General features: G+C 35.0%; 1 protein-coding gene across 1 annotated transcript in view; it reads left to right on the forward strand.

Moving 5' to 3' along the window:
• Nucleotides 1-15,012, forward strand: part of CSMD3 (CUB and Sushi multiple domains 3) — a 1,171,706-nt gene that overhangs the window by 751,120 nt on the left and 405,574 nt on the right. The window contains 2 exon segments of the mRNA XM_059902305.1: nucleotides 6,063-6,250; nucleotides 9,188-9,376. Coding sequence (XP_059758288.1) covers nucleotides 6,063-6,250; nucleotides 9,188-9,376 — 377 coding nt within the window.

Raw genomic sequence — 15,012 nt, forward strand, 5'->3', positions numbered from 1 at the left:
ACATCCAAACAAAGGAGAAGCCACAATGAGACGGTAGGAGGGGCACAACCACAATAAAATCAAATCCCATAACTGCTGGGTGGGTGACTCACAAAATGGAGAACAATTATACCACAGAAGTCCATCCACTGGAGTTAAAGTTCTGAGCCCCACGTCAGGCTTCCCAATCTGGGGATCTGGCAACAGGAGGAGGAATTCCTACAGTATCAGACTTTGAAGGCTAGTGGGATTTGATTGCAGGACTTCGACAGGACAGGGGGAAATAGAGACTCCACTCTTGGAGGGTACACACAAAGTAGTGTGCTCATCAGGACCCAGGGAAAGGAGCAGTGACCCCAGGGGAGACTGAACCAGACCTACCTGCTAGTGTTGGAAGGTCTCCTGCAGAGGTGGGGGGTGGCTGTGTTTCACCATGATGACAAGGACACTGGCAGCAGAAGTTCTGGGAAGTACTGCTTGGCGTGAGCCCTTCCAGAGTCTGCCATTAGCCCCAACAAAGAGCCAGGTTAGGCTCCAGTGTTGGGTCACCTCAGGCCAAACAACCAACAGGGAGGGAACCCAACCCCACCCATCAGCAGACAAGTGGATTAAAGTTTTACTGAGCTCTGCCCACCAAAGCAACAACCAGCTCTACCCACCACCAGTCCCTCCCATCGGGAAACTGGCACAAGGCTCTTAGATAGCCTCATCCACCAGGGGGCAGACAGCAGAAGCAAGAAGAACTACAATCCTGCAGCCTGTGGAACAAAAACCACATTCACAGAAAGATAGACAATATGAAAAGGCAGAAGGCTACGTACCAGATGAAGAAACAAGATAAAACCCCAGAAAAACAACTAAATGAAGTGGAGATAGGCAACCTTCCAGAAAAAGAATTCAGAATAATGATACTGAAGATGATCCAGGACCTTGGAAAAAGAATGGAGGCAAAGATCGAGAAGATGCAAGAAATGTTTAACAAAGATCTAGAAGAATTAAAGAACAAACAAACAGAGATGAACAACACAATAACTGAAATGAAAAATGTATGAGAAAGAATCGATAGCAGAATAACTGAGGCAGAAGAGCGGATAAGTGACCTGAAAGACAGAAAGGTGGAATTCACTGCTGCAGAACAGAATAAAGACAAAAGAATGAAAAGAAATGAAGACAGCCTAAGAGACCTCTGAGACAACATTAAACACAACAACATTCGCATTATAGGGGTCCCAGATGAAGAAGAGAGAGAGAAAGGGCCCAAGAAAATATTTGAAGAGATTATAGTCGAAAACTTCCCTAAGATGGGTAAGGAAATAGCCACCCAATCCAGGAAGCACAGAAAGTCCCATACAGGATAAACCCAAGGAGAAACACGCTGAGACACATAGTAATCAAATTGGTAAAAATTAAAGACAAAGAAAAATTATTGAAAGCAGCAAGGGAAAAATGACAAATGACACACAAGGAAACTCCCATAAGTTTAACAGCTGATTTCTCAGCAGAAGCTCTACAAGCAAGAAGGGAGTGGCATGATATACTTAAAGTAATGAAAGGGAAGAACCTACAACCAAGATTACTCTACCCGGCAAGCATCTCATTCAGATTCGATGGAGAAACTAAAAGCTTTACAGAGAAGCAAACGATAAGAGAATTCAGCACCACCAAACCAGCTCTACAACAAATGCTAAAGGAACTTCTCTAAGTGGGAAACACAAGAGAAGAAAAGGACCTACAAAAACAAACCCAAAACAATTAAGAAAATGGTCATAGGAACATACATATCGATAATTACCTTAAACGTGAATGGATTAAATACTCCAACCAAAAGACACAGGCTTGCTGAATGGATACAAAAACAGGACCCATATATATATGCTGTCTACAAGAGACCCACTTCAGACCTAGGGACACAGACTGAAAGTGTGGGGATAGAAAAAGATATTCCATGCAAATGGAAATCAAAAGAAAGCTGGAGTAGCAATTCTCATATCTGATAAAATAGACCTTAAAATAAAGATGTTACAAGAGACAAGAAAGGACATTACATAATGATCAAGGGATCAAACCAAGAAGAAGATATAACAATTATAAATATATATGCACCCAACACAGGAACACCTCATTACATAAGGCAACTGCTAACAGCTATAAAAGAGAAAATTGATAGTAATACAAAAATAGTGGGGGACATTAACACCTCACTTACACCAATAGACAGGTTATCCAAAATGAAAATAAATAAGGAAGCAGAAGCTTTAAATGACACAATAGACCAGGTAGATTTAATTGATATTTATAAGACATTCCATCCAAAAACAGCAGATTACACTTTCTTCTCAAGTGCACACAGAACGTTCTCCAAGATAGATCACATCTTGGGTCACAAATCAAGCCTCAGTAAATTTAAGAAAATTGAAATCATATCAAGCATCTTTTCTGACCACAATGCTATGAGATTAAAAATCAATTACAGGGAAAAAAACGTAAAAACCACAAACACATGGAGGCTAAACAATACGTTACTAAATAACCAAGAGATCATTGAAGAAATCAAAGAGGAAATCAAAAAATACCTAGAAACAAATGACAATGAAAACACAACAATCCAAAACGTATGGGATGCAGCAAAAGCAGTTCTAAAAGGGAAGTTTATAGCTATACAAGCCTACCTCAGGAAACAAGAAAAATCTCAAATAAACAATCTAACCTTACACCTAAAGGAACTAGAGAAAGAAGAACAAACAAAACCCAAGGTTAGCAGAAGGAAAGAAATCATAAAGATCAGAGCAGAAATAAATGAAATAGAAACAAAGAAAACAATAGCAAAGATCAATAAAACTAAAAGCTGGTTCTTTGAGAAGATAAACAAAATTGATAAACCATTAGCCAGACTCATCAAGAAAAAGAGGGAGAGGACTCAAATCAATAAAATTAGAAATGAGAAAGGAGAAATCACAACTGACACTGCAGAAATACAAAAGATTGTAAGAGACTACTCCAAGCAACTCTGTGCCAATAAAATGGACAACCTGGAAGAAATGGACAAATTCTTAGAAAGGTATAACCTTCCAAGACTGAACCAGGAAGAAATAGAAAATATGAGCAGACCAATCACAAGTAATGAAATTGAAACTGTTATTAAAAATCTTCCAACAAACAGAAGTCCAAGACCAGATGGCTTCACAGGCGAATTCTATCAAACATTTAGAGAAGAGCTAACACCCATCCTTCTCAAACTCTTCCAAAAAATGGGCAGAAGACCTAAATAGACATTTCTCCAAAGAAGACATACAGATGGCCAAGAAGCACATGAAAAGCTGCTCAACATCACTAGTTATTAGAGAAATGCAAATCAATACTACAATGAGGTATCACCTCACACCAGTTAGAATGGGCATCATCAGAAAATCTACAAACAACAAATGCTGGAGAGGTTGTGAGAAAAGGGAACCCTCTTGCACTGTTGGTGGGAATGTAAATTGATACAGCCACTATGGAGAACAGTATGGAGGTTCCTTAAAAAACTAAAAATAGAATTACCATATGACCCAGCCATCCCACTCCTAGGCATATACCCAGAGAAAACCATAATTCAAAAAGACACATGCACCCCAATGTTCATTGCTTCGTTATTTACAATAGCCAGATCATGGAATCAACCTAAATGCCCATCGACAGACCAATGGATAAAGAAGTAGTGGTACATATATACAATGGAATATTACTCAACCATAAAAAGGAACGAAGTTGTGTCATTTGTAGAGACGTGTATGAATCTAGAGACTGTCATACAGAGTGAAGTAAGTCAGAAAGAGAAAAACAAATATCGCATATTAGCGCATATATGTGGAACCTAGAAAAATGGTACAGATGAACCGGTTTGCAGGGCAGAAATAGAGACACAGATGTAGAGAACAAACGTATGGACACCAAGGGGGGAAGCGGTGGGGTTGGGGGTGGTGGTGTGATGAACTGGGCGATTGGGATTGACATGTATACACTGATGTGTATAAAATGGATGACTAATAGGAACCTGCTGTATAAAAAAAAAAACTCCTAAAAAAATATATATATATATATACTACAATAGACTGACTACCAAACAATCAAATAATGGATTCACAATGCATAATTGCCTGATAATTTATTTAAAGGACATAGTGTATTCCTATACATTTACTACTCTAAATCACATTATTGGAAAAGTTATTTTTAGACAAATACAATATATTCCAGGTTGCAAAATAAAAAGTAAGATAAACTTATGAAATCCATTCATTTTACTAAGTCTTGCTTAATAGGATGTAACAGTGGTACAAATCTAAAAATATTTCATTTGTCTTTCTTAAATAGCATTAAATTATACACTTTATTTTGACTACTTATGTGCCATGTTTATAATCATATCGGAGATTTTATAATGAAATAAAGTTCCTAATTTTTAAATGTTTCTTTCAATTTGTTTTAACCAGGTTTTGAGTTTTATTTGTTTTAGTTTTGTTTTTTTTTGAGGAATAATTTAGTTTAATCTTATAATACTGGAAAAGACTGGTAGGTATGATAAAGTGATTATCTGAAAATTGGTAGACATTTCAACTGATAATTATTTTTAAAAGTGTACTGAATATAACTAGTTGCCAAAAAATGTGTTGGAAGATATATTCTAAAAGGTGAAAATGCATGGTTAGTACTGAAGTATCCAAGTATATTGAATGCTTTTTTGATAAAGTTGATAACAGCCCTAGAGAAACTAAGTGGGCAAGTCAATCCAAAGACATGCAAGAGTGAGGATGAGAGAAATCAGAAGCTCATAAAGTAAGGCACACACACAACAACCAAAATGCTCTTAATATCATGTGGCAGAACAATGAGGGAAATCACAGATTCAAGTAATATCACAGCAGGGCAAAGCAAGAACCCAGATTAAGGCACTGGTAAGAAAACCAGTGAAAATTCAGTCCAAGAGTCTTTATTTACTTCCGTAAGGAAAGTAGCTAGTATTGTTTTCTTTAAAATACGTGCATTCATTCTTTCATTATCCAATAAATATTTACTGAGTGTCTGCTATATGCAAAACCTCAACAAAAACAGAAACTGTCTGAACTCATGGATCTTATAGACTCTTAAAGGAGACAGCCATCAAACAAGCAAACAACTGTGATTAGTGTCAAAAAAGGCACAATAAATTGTGGCAATATAGTAAAACTAACCTACATTGTGAGGTCAGGGAAGGGCTTCCTGTGGACCAATTTAAGCTGAAAGCTGAAATATGTATAGGAAAACCTTGGTGAAAGAAGGAAAAGAATGTCCTGGGCTGCAGTTTCATTATGGGAAGTGAGTAAGATGCTCAACTGTTCATGATTCCATGTAGTTTTTTTTCCACAACTAAGATTTCTGATCCAGATTCAGACTGTGGTATACTCTTGAAGTGCAAGTACGGAATACAAAATTTTATTTTATTATGAATATGTTATACATGTTAAAATTAGCTCTGAGTTGAATACAGTTTATAAAATAATTGTATCTTTTAAAAAAATTGAAAACAATAGCAGCAACAACAGCCAAAAATCTAAATAAAATTTGTATAAAATATTTAATGGCCAAAAGAGATTTATCAAAAATCAAAATAAAACAACCATATGAAGCAGAGGTCAGATTTGAAGTATACTGTTAAGATGAAATTCTGATGATCTGATTGAAGATAAATATAGTAATCACATAGTTTTCCATAGAAATGAGGAAAGCAAAAGAAAGATGACTCCAAAAACATGCTTGGTTAATGAAAAGGCCATTTATTTACTGAAGATAATCTGTAACATTTGAAAGAAATCTTACTTGTGAACAACAAGTATGTACTCATACTTTTTAAATGAAAATTGTCCATAGGAATAAGAGCTTATAACTTTGGTATTCTTAAATGGTGGGGCCTTAAATGATATATAAGATATTAGAAAAACTTAAGAAAATTGTATATAAAGCTGGTAAAAATTATAAATAATAAGTTAAATAGCAATCTAAAGTGTTATTTTCCTATACAGTGTTATTCTAATAAATATATTTTCACATATGTCTCTTAACCTTAGATTTCAGACTGAACTGAATTATGATGTTCTGGAAGTTCATGATGGGCCAAATCTTCTGTCACCCTTGCTTGGATCTTACAATGGCACACAGGTGCCCCAGTTTCTATTTAGTAGCAGTAATTTTATATACCTTCTATTTACAACAGACAATAGCCGTTCTAATAATGGTTTCAAGATTCATTATGAAAGTAAGTAATGCCAACATGTTTTTTGATCTCCTTATTCTGTTTTCCATACTTTTGGTATTACCATTGTATCATTAAGAGAACTAGGAGATTTATTAAAGAAAAGAAAATCAAAGCTTTCCTTGACCTATGAGAATGCTAATAGGTTACAAGGTGTGTGTTTTAGTAAATTCTGTACTAGATTTTTTCCAACAATATCTATGTAATATCATTATGAAGGGAAATGCTAAGGAAATGTCAGAAATAGCAAATAAAAAATCTTAAAAAATTAGTTCACATAATAGTTATTTGTATTGAAAAGCCAACAATAGGCAGTAAATGGCAGTCTAAGATGTATATGAACATTGACAAATTCTTTTAGCATTTACTTCATAAATTCAATCATACTTTTATATTTTATTCATACTCATTGCATACATTTCCATTAAAAATATCCAATTTTATTATTTTATATGAAGTATTGAAAATTATATTAACAGTGAGAAGTAAAATATATACTCATATATATGCAGCTATGGCTAACATAACTAGCCAAAGGCTATATATTAAAACAGGTTCTAATTCACAGTGTTGGAATCAGTTTAGAATAATTTCACTTAAAATACTTTAGTTTTGTTTAAAAAGTCTAAAATATGTCTGATTTTTTTTTTTTTTAATTGATGCTGGTATATGCATAGAAACGAGTCTCTGTTTTGTTTTTAAACATCTGACATACTTAAACAAATGTGGTTGTATTGTATACGATGCATGGTTGCATACATATATATAAACTCACATATGCACACATTTTCATCTAAAAATACATTGCCATATATCTTTTCATGAAAAACAGTTTTGGTGAATGTATCTAACAGTACATTTAAGATTACTGCCAGATATCTTTATATCAGTTTCAGATAGATATTATAGCACTTCTTTTTATATTCAAGTCTCCTATGCCCTCTGACCCCTCAGGAAAAAATTTTAGCATTTAAAATTTGTAACTTTATATTCCATGTAGGGTGTCTCTCTTCAGTAAATCTGGTTGGGTGCATGGGTTTTTAAAATCGTTAATATATATTTATAGCTATTTTCTTTTTAACCTTATCCACAATATTATTTAATTATATTAACTTCGCTTTATTTAGAGCTTTGTGGTGTGGAAGTATATTTCCTAAACATTATTGTAAAATGCAATGAGAGGATTAACACATACTTGGGAATTCAAACGAATTTAAAGGACTTTAACTGAGATCTTTAACATTTATTAAAGATGAGTCAGAGTAGTCATTTTTAAAAATCCATTTCAAAATTAATTTTCACTAGCAATTAATTTGTATCAATATGCTAGAATGGGCAGACACCTTTTTCGTTTTGTCCATTGTTCTATCCTATGCCCGATATATCACATTCAGTCCCACTTCAACCAAGGTATGTGGTCGTAATCATGTTCTCAGACACAGGATTATTTTAAGGATTAAGTTAAACCATCATGCAAAGTGTTATTAAAAGTGTGGGGATTTTCAATAAGCTGACCCAACAGATTTAGTTCAGATTCTTGCTAAAACTGAACTAAGTGGGCCAAGGACAGAGCCCAAGACCTAATCATAAGAAGGACTTGGAGGAGCCTAACAAGTTTAGTTAAGGCAGAGTCTTTATTACAGACAGCAAGTTTGTCACTTACAGGCCCTTGGTGAAATAGTCCAAGTTATTATTGAGAGCCAGTGCCTAAATGGCAGAGTGGAGGCTAAGAAATGCTGAGGTTGATGAGAGGCGCAACTGATGTTGATTTTGGTCAAATCTGGCCAGGAGGCAGTGATTTTCAATTTAAATTTGTTTACAAAAGATCATTTTCTTTCATTTTTATTCCAATTAGTCTTCTGGTTTACTTAGTAACATCTCAAACCCTTTCTTACCAAGAAAACAAATAAAACACTTCTTCTGTTGACACTTTCTTAATAAGTTTCTCAAGTTGAAGGGAACCAAACTATCTTCTTTAAATGAACCATTCACATGCCTCAAAATCAGCAGAGTAAAACTTTAGTTATTATACTACTTAAAACATTAAAAATATATTTGTTTGGTGAATTTCTATTTTTATTTTAACAGAATCCATTAAAAGAGAAAACTAGATTTCTCCAGTTGAACCAAAATTTTATGGGAAGGATTTCTTGCAGTGCTACCAGTGATTGCACTCTAGAATTTTATTTTATTCCCTGTCTTGGGCACTTTTACCCCTTATGTCTTCCTCTCAAAACAGGAAGATTACAAAAACTGTACCAATAAGATAAGATTATTTATTGTTTATAAAACACATTAAAATAATAAAAATAACACAGAATAGACTTTCCTTTTTTTGTCTTAGTACAGTCCCCAAACCACAAGGGGGTTTATTATATTGTATTTCTTGAAATACAGACATAATCATGTTTCTTGGATATCTAAATATTACATAAAACAAGACAATGATAAATGGATGCAGAACAAATCCATAGACACAGATACCAATCTCTGAAGACATATTTAGAGCCTCCAAAAGCAATCAAATGGAGTTTTAATGATAAAACTAATTTCATAGAATTATTTTAATGACCAAATGAAGCAAATTTTGCAAACATTTTAGAGTTGAACCTGGAATATAATAAGTTCAAACATTAATTATTGCTATGATTATTAATGTACATGTGTGTATATGTATATAATTTATAATACAAAGTTTGATAGATAATTGTACATTTTCATCAAGTTTTTATATAACTAATGGCCTGATTTTTTGGTCCTTGTGGGTAGGAAATGTCAAAAAATTTGTTAAATAAACTGCTAGTTTTTAAAATAAAGCTATGGGCACATTAATTTATTTGTAAAAATTACCACTCACAATTGTTTGAAGGAATGAGAATCAATTTCAGCGATTTGACTCTCATCAAGCTTACTCTTTTTCATATTCCCTTTGTTTTCCAGGTGTTACAGTGAACACCTATTCTTGCTTGGACCCTGGCATACCTGTACATGGTCGTCGTTATGGTCATGATTTCTCCATCGGATCTACTGTTTCATTTAGTTGTGACCCAGGATACAGGCTGAGCCATGAAGAGCCCCTTCTATGTGAGAAAAACCACTGGTGGAGTCATCCACTTCCAACATGTGATGGTAAGAATTCATTCAATGTGCAAAATAAACTGATTTATAAACCAAAAAGAAATCAACATAATCTTGTAAAATGTGAGGCTGAACATAAATATAAATATTTCATATGTTTAAAAGAATATCTTGAAGTCTGACAATTTTATGTTATCAAACCATTAATAAAGAAACAAAAGAATGAATATTGATAATCAGCCAAACTTACCCCATGCCTAAGGATGCTATATGTATTTTTAAAATGTGTTGAGGTAACCATTTTAGGTGCCCATTGTGTGCTTCGGGTCCTTGAAAAAATAGCATTGAAAGTGTCATATTGGTGTCAGATGAATGCAATGAAGAGATAGAACATTTACCTCCTGCCTGAAAGGCAACATGTACTAGTCCAAATTTTACCTAGCTATGCAGCACTGTGGCAATGTACCAGACTGCCCTGTGGTGGCAAGTTCCTGGCTATAGAAAATATTATACCAGTGTCCTTACCTCTTCTTTGTTTCTGTGGAGACTAAGTCAGCAATCCTTCATTTTTCAGAAAACACATATGAAAATACAGTGAAAGAAGCTGCTTTCCTTTGATTGGGAAGTGCTTGCACACTTGCTTTATAAAAACACACACAATGTAAATCTATTCATTATTTAGTTCTGGGCTTTAATTTTTATTTATAACACTATTCCTAACTTATATTCTTATTCTTTTGCCAAGTGGAAGATTACGTTTGTCATTTCATAATTAAATTTTCAAATACTGTCAGTGCCATCATTTTTCTGTAACAGCTTTAGGTCAATTTGTTTTTTTGCTTCTTTGTTTGTTTTTTAATTTATTTATTTAATTCATTTATTTTTGGCTGCGTTGGGTCTTCGTTGCTGCACGTGGGCTTTCTCTAGTTGCGGTGAGCAGCGGCTACTCTTCGTTGAGGTGCACAGGCTTCTCATCGTGGTGGCTTCTCTTGTTGCAGAGCATGGGCTCTAAGCGCGGGCTTCAGTACTTGTGGCACATAGGCTCAGTAGTTGTGTCTTGTGGGCTCTAGAGTGCAGGCTCAGTAGTTGTGGCGCACGGGCTTAGTTGCTCTGAGGCATGTGGGATCTTCCCGGACCAGGGTTCGAACCCATGTCACCTGCATTGGCAGGTGGATTCTTAACCACTGCACCACCAGGGAAGCCTGGTCAATTTGTTTTTATAACGAGGTTTAAAAGAATCATCAACACTTCTTCCCTGTATTTGGTACAATACCATTTGTAGTAGTCAGCATTCTTGTGGTTTTAAGTGACAGAAACCCAACTCTAACTGATTTTAAAAAATGAAGGCAGAATTTGTTGTTCAAAGTTTCAAACTTAGAAAAGGTATGGGTGGCATACTTCTCATTGCTAATTATAATCATGAATTCAAACATTTTCAAGGATATCTCCATTTTCATTTTGGCTTTTCTCTCTCTATTGGCATCATTCTCTTTAAGTGCAGCCAGGCTTTTTCCATACGGGAAATTGGAGGTGGAGAATACACTCTCATGAAGATGGAAACATGTAACCTCATATTTCCAGGATCAGAGGAGAATGAGAGTTCTTCCTTGTTGTTCTAATTAGAAAAATCCCAGGAAAGGTCTCTGATAAGTCCATAATTAAACTCTAACTGTAGAAAAGGAGACACGCACTTTATGATTGGCTTTCTCCAGGTCATGTGTCCATCCATCCTTGTGGTTGGAGACAAATGATTGTGGTATAAAGGTACTATGTTTGTCAGGTCCTGGTGAAGCTACATGATTGGCATGAGTAAATTCACCGAAGTAAAAAGGTGTGGTGGCAATGTTATCAGAAGAAGCAGGAGAATAAAAATAATGTCCAAGTATACCAGCATGCTTAAGTATTATTAATAATAAAAGTGAGTGTATCTAGTTTTCCTGGGAGCAACGTAGGCCCTCATCATCTCTTGTCAATGCAACTGCAATCAACCTTAAATTCAATATCCAACTACTTCAATCTAACCTCCTTTCTTCACACTAAGGGTATTTCATGCTCTATCCCATGTCAAAAAATGCTTAATGGCTCTCTGTTTCCTAGGAATGAAGGTCCAAATTATTAATCGTGAAATTCATAATTCTTAACCGTGTGTCCTCCTCTTTTGTATCCCCATTTCATTCTGAGCATAACTGGACAAGGGCTAAATTATATTCATTTTTTGAATGTCTGAGCTTTGTATAAAGCCTCTAAAATTAACTGAACTCAACTACTTATAACTAGTAAACTGATTTGATTAGGGCTTTCCTTCAGTTTAAACTTTTTCCCCAGAGGCAGCTAATCTAAACTTCCTGGGGTTAAAAGGAGGAGAAGTGAATAAACAGAATTGATTTTCCAGATCCAAGAGTATAACCTCCATTGGCCTAGATTGCCTGGATACTCAAGGTACGGCATGCCTCACTTTTATACACATCAGCTCTTATAGTTTCTTCATAGCCCATAGTTAATTGATTCACAAACCACACTAGTCAGTGAGGGTTGCTGGTGATAATAATAATAATAGCTAACATTTAATGAGGGTTTACCATGTGCTGGTACTGCTATAGGTGCTTTAGGTATATTAACTTGTTTTATCAAAATAACTCTATGAGGTAAGTACCATTATGATCACCACTTAACAGATGAGAAAATTAAGGCAAACAGAGATTGAGTACGTTGCCCTGTGTCATCCCACTAGTTAATGGCAGAATCAGGATTGAAACTCAGGCAGCCTTGATCCAGACCCTGTGCACAAGTCTACTATTACACTGCCTCCTGCCCACATTCTCTGCAATAGTAAAGTACTAAGATCCTTTAAAATGAACAGTACAATTATAGATTTGTTATTCTTTCCTCAGTGATGCCACATGTTTAAGAATTTTGTATAAAAAGTACATATAGCTGTTTAAATAGTTTATGGATATTCTGTACTCCTTGGAATATGTGACTGAAAAATAGGACTCTTTTTTTTTTATCTAACTTGTTATATGGGCAAATACTTTTAATTCAATTCTATTTTTGTATACTTAGGTTTCTGAGTAAAAAAATGATCTTACTAAATTTATCTTGTTTCATTATTGAAACCTTGAATCTTGAACATCAAGTGAGAAATGATTCAGTTAGATTCTACGTTATTTAGTAAATTTGATACCTTATCTTTCACCTTGCATTTCTTGAGGGGTCTCTTTACTTTCCCTTTGATCTCTTAGGTCTACTCTTCAGAAAGCAACCAGAGTAATTATTTTATAAGTTAAGGCAGATCAGGGCACTCCCCTGCCCAGAATCTTCTAGCACTTAGCATCCCAAGAAGAACAAAATCCAAAAGCTTTTGCGTGACCTAACTGCCCCCAAGTAATCTGGGCCCTGACTGCCTCCCATGCCTCATCTCTCACAAGTTTCTCCCTCATTCATGCCACTGCACTCCAGCTACACAGGCCTCTGGCTTTTTTCAAATGTTGAGAACCCTTCCCTCACTCCTCCCATTCCATCTTTCCAACCCCCCTCTCATTTTTTCCTTCTTCCTGAAATAGGATTCATATGGTCACATGTCCTTCTTCCTAAATTCACTCAGTCTCCACTTAAAAGTCGTATCACTGACAACTCCCCATAAGAGAGTAATCCCTGTCATGCCATTTATATTTTCCATCATAGTATTTACCACTCTCTAACATTATATATTTGTTGTCTGCTTTTGTTTTTGTTTTCAAAATGTAAGTTCTATATGGCAGGGACTTTGTTCACTGTTATGTCCTCAGTGCCAAGAATAGTTCAGTTCTTGTCACACAGTTGGTGCTCAATAAATCTGAGTTTAGTGAAAGAATGAGTAGACTATTCTTTCCAGCCTTTTGGGAATACTTACTTTATTTTGATTTTGCATTTTTATTTTCTGCCCTTTGCCTTCATCAGTGTTTTTCCTTTCCACTAGAATGTCCTAGCCCTTTCCAACACTGTTTTTACCAAACTCCTAGTCAATCTTTTTTTTTTGTTAATTTGTCTCCAACTTAACCTTTTTTATATATGTTTTTCTTCCAATTTTATTGAGATATAATTGACATATAGCACTGTATAAGTTTAACGTGTACAGCAATAATGAGTTGACTTACACACCTCATGAAATGATTATCACAATAAGTTTAGTGAACATCCACCATCACATACAGATCAAAGTTAAAGAAATAGAAACAAAGTTTTTCCTTGTGATGAGAGCTCTTAGGATTTACTCTCTTAACAACTTCCATGTATGACATACAGCAGCACTCATTATGTTTATAATGTTGTACCTTACAACTCAGTGACTTGATTATGCTTTCCTTGGATAAAGCATCTGGGCAAAATCTCAACTTTTCCTAGACCCTGTAGTTCTCTACTTGTTATGGGACTTTTTGCTACCTTATTGCCACCTGTTGATTCACTAAATCAATATTTGTTAATTGTATTGTGTAGGCACTAAAGAAATATTGTGGAGCATGAACAAACATTATGTGTTCTCCTTGAGCTAGTGGAGTAGATAGTAGTTATACTCATTTTCTTGTTTTCCTTATTATATTCTTGAGGTCAAGAACCATGTGTTGTTCTTTTTCCTATAACATACATTTTTAAAAGACATCTCCTAAACATAAGAGGTTAGATTTAAAACAGAACAAAACAGCATGTTTTACTAGCCACTTTGATTAGATCTCACTCTTTAATATCTCTCCAGTGTTTTTCATAGAACTGAGATTTGAATGGCTCTAGAGAAGGTCAGACAGGAAAAACCAGAATAGCATTCTGCTTTGGCCAACAAGTGTCAAGGGCAGCATATATATCAGAAGCCACGCCAAGAGATGTTTTCTGTGTACTGGGGACATAAAGTTTTTATGAGTACTACAGGTAAAGTTGAGGTCATATGCCAGGTATGATTCTACCCTTCAGGAACTAGGCATTGTTAATTAAGATAGCTACCCTATTTGATAAATAGGTAGACCACATGTCCTGAATTGCCTAAGACAAGCCCTGTTTCCACTCTTTCTCTTGGCACTATAATTTTCCCCTCAAATTATCCCATTTTGTTTGATAAACAATATAGCCATCTTATTTGGGGGGAACTTTAGAACTAAAGAGATTAAATGATTATCTGTGTCACCTAAGTGATTAATGGCAGAACCCAAAATTGAACTGAATGTACTTAAACTTTATCATTTCCCTTATTTCTTCCATATTATTGAAAGATTTGAGTACATAGACTAACATAGCAAAAGAGTATATGGATTGATATTTAGGATCCAAGAATTCAAGTCTGCATGGTGCATAGAACTCAAGTAATAAATAGTCTCAGATAAGGGTAAACAGTTCAAAGTAAGGAGACCTAGAAATAAGAAAAGAACAGATTTGAGGTTAAAAACAACAAAAAATCATAATGGAATTTGTAATAGGTAGCTATTTCCTTGCTGCATTGCAATACTCAAAGTGGTTTGATCAATAATGGTCTAGAAACAATCTGTTCTAGTTATAGACAACTTAGCAATTGCCAAGTATGTATCTCTACCAAGTGCAAAGTGTAATTTTCTGAGTTTGGGCAATTACATTCAAGGGCTTGGCTTTTGAGGAAACTTCACTATTTTAAAACTCTGATTCTTATCATGTGTCCAGGTAGTGACCATATGTGGAAAAAATCA

The sequence above is a fragment of the Balaenoptera ricei genome, chromosome 17 (assembly GCF_028023285.1).
Source record: "Balaenoptera ricei isolate mBalRic1 chromosome 17, mBalRic1.hap2, whole genome shotgun sequence".
Lineage (NCBI taxonomy): Eukaryota > Metazoa > Chordata > Mammalia > Artiodactyla > Balaenopteridae > Balaenoptera > Balaenoptera ricei.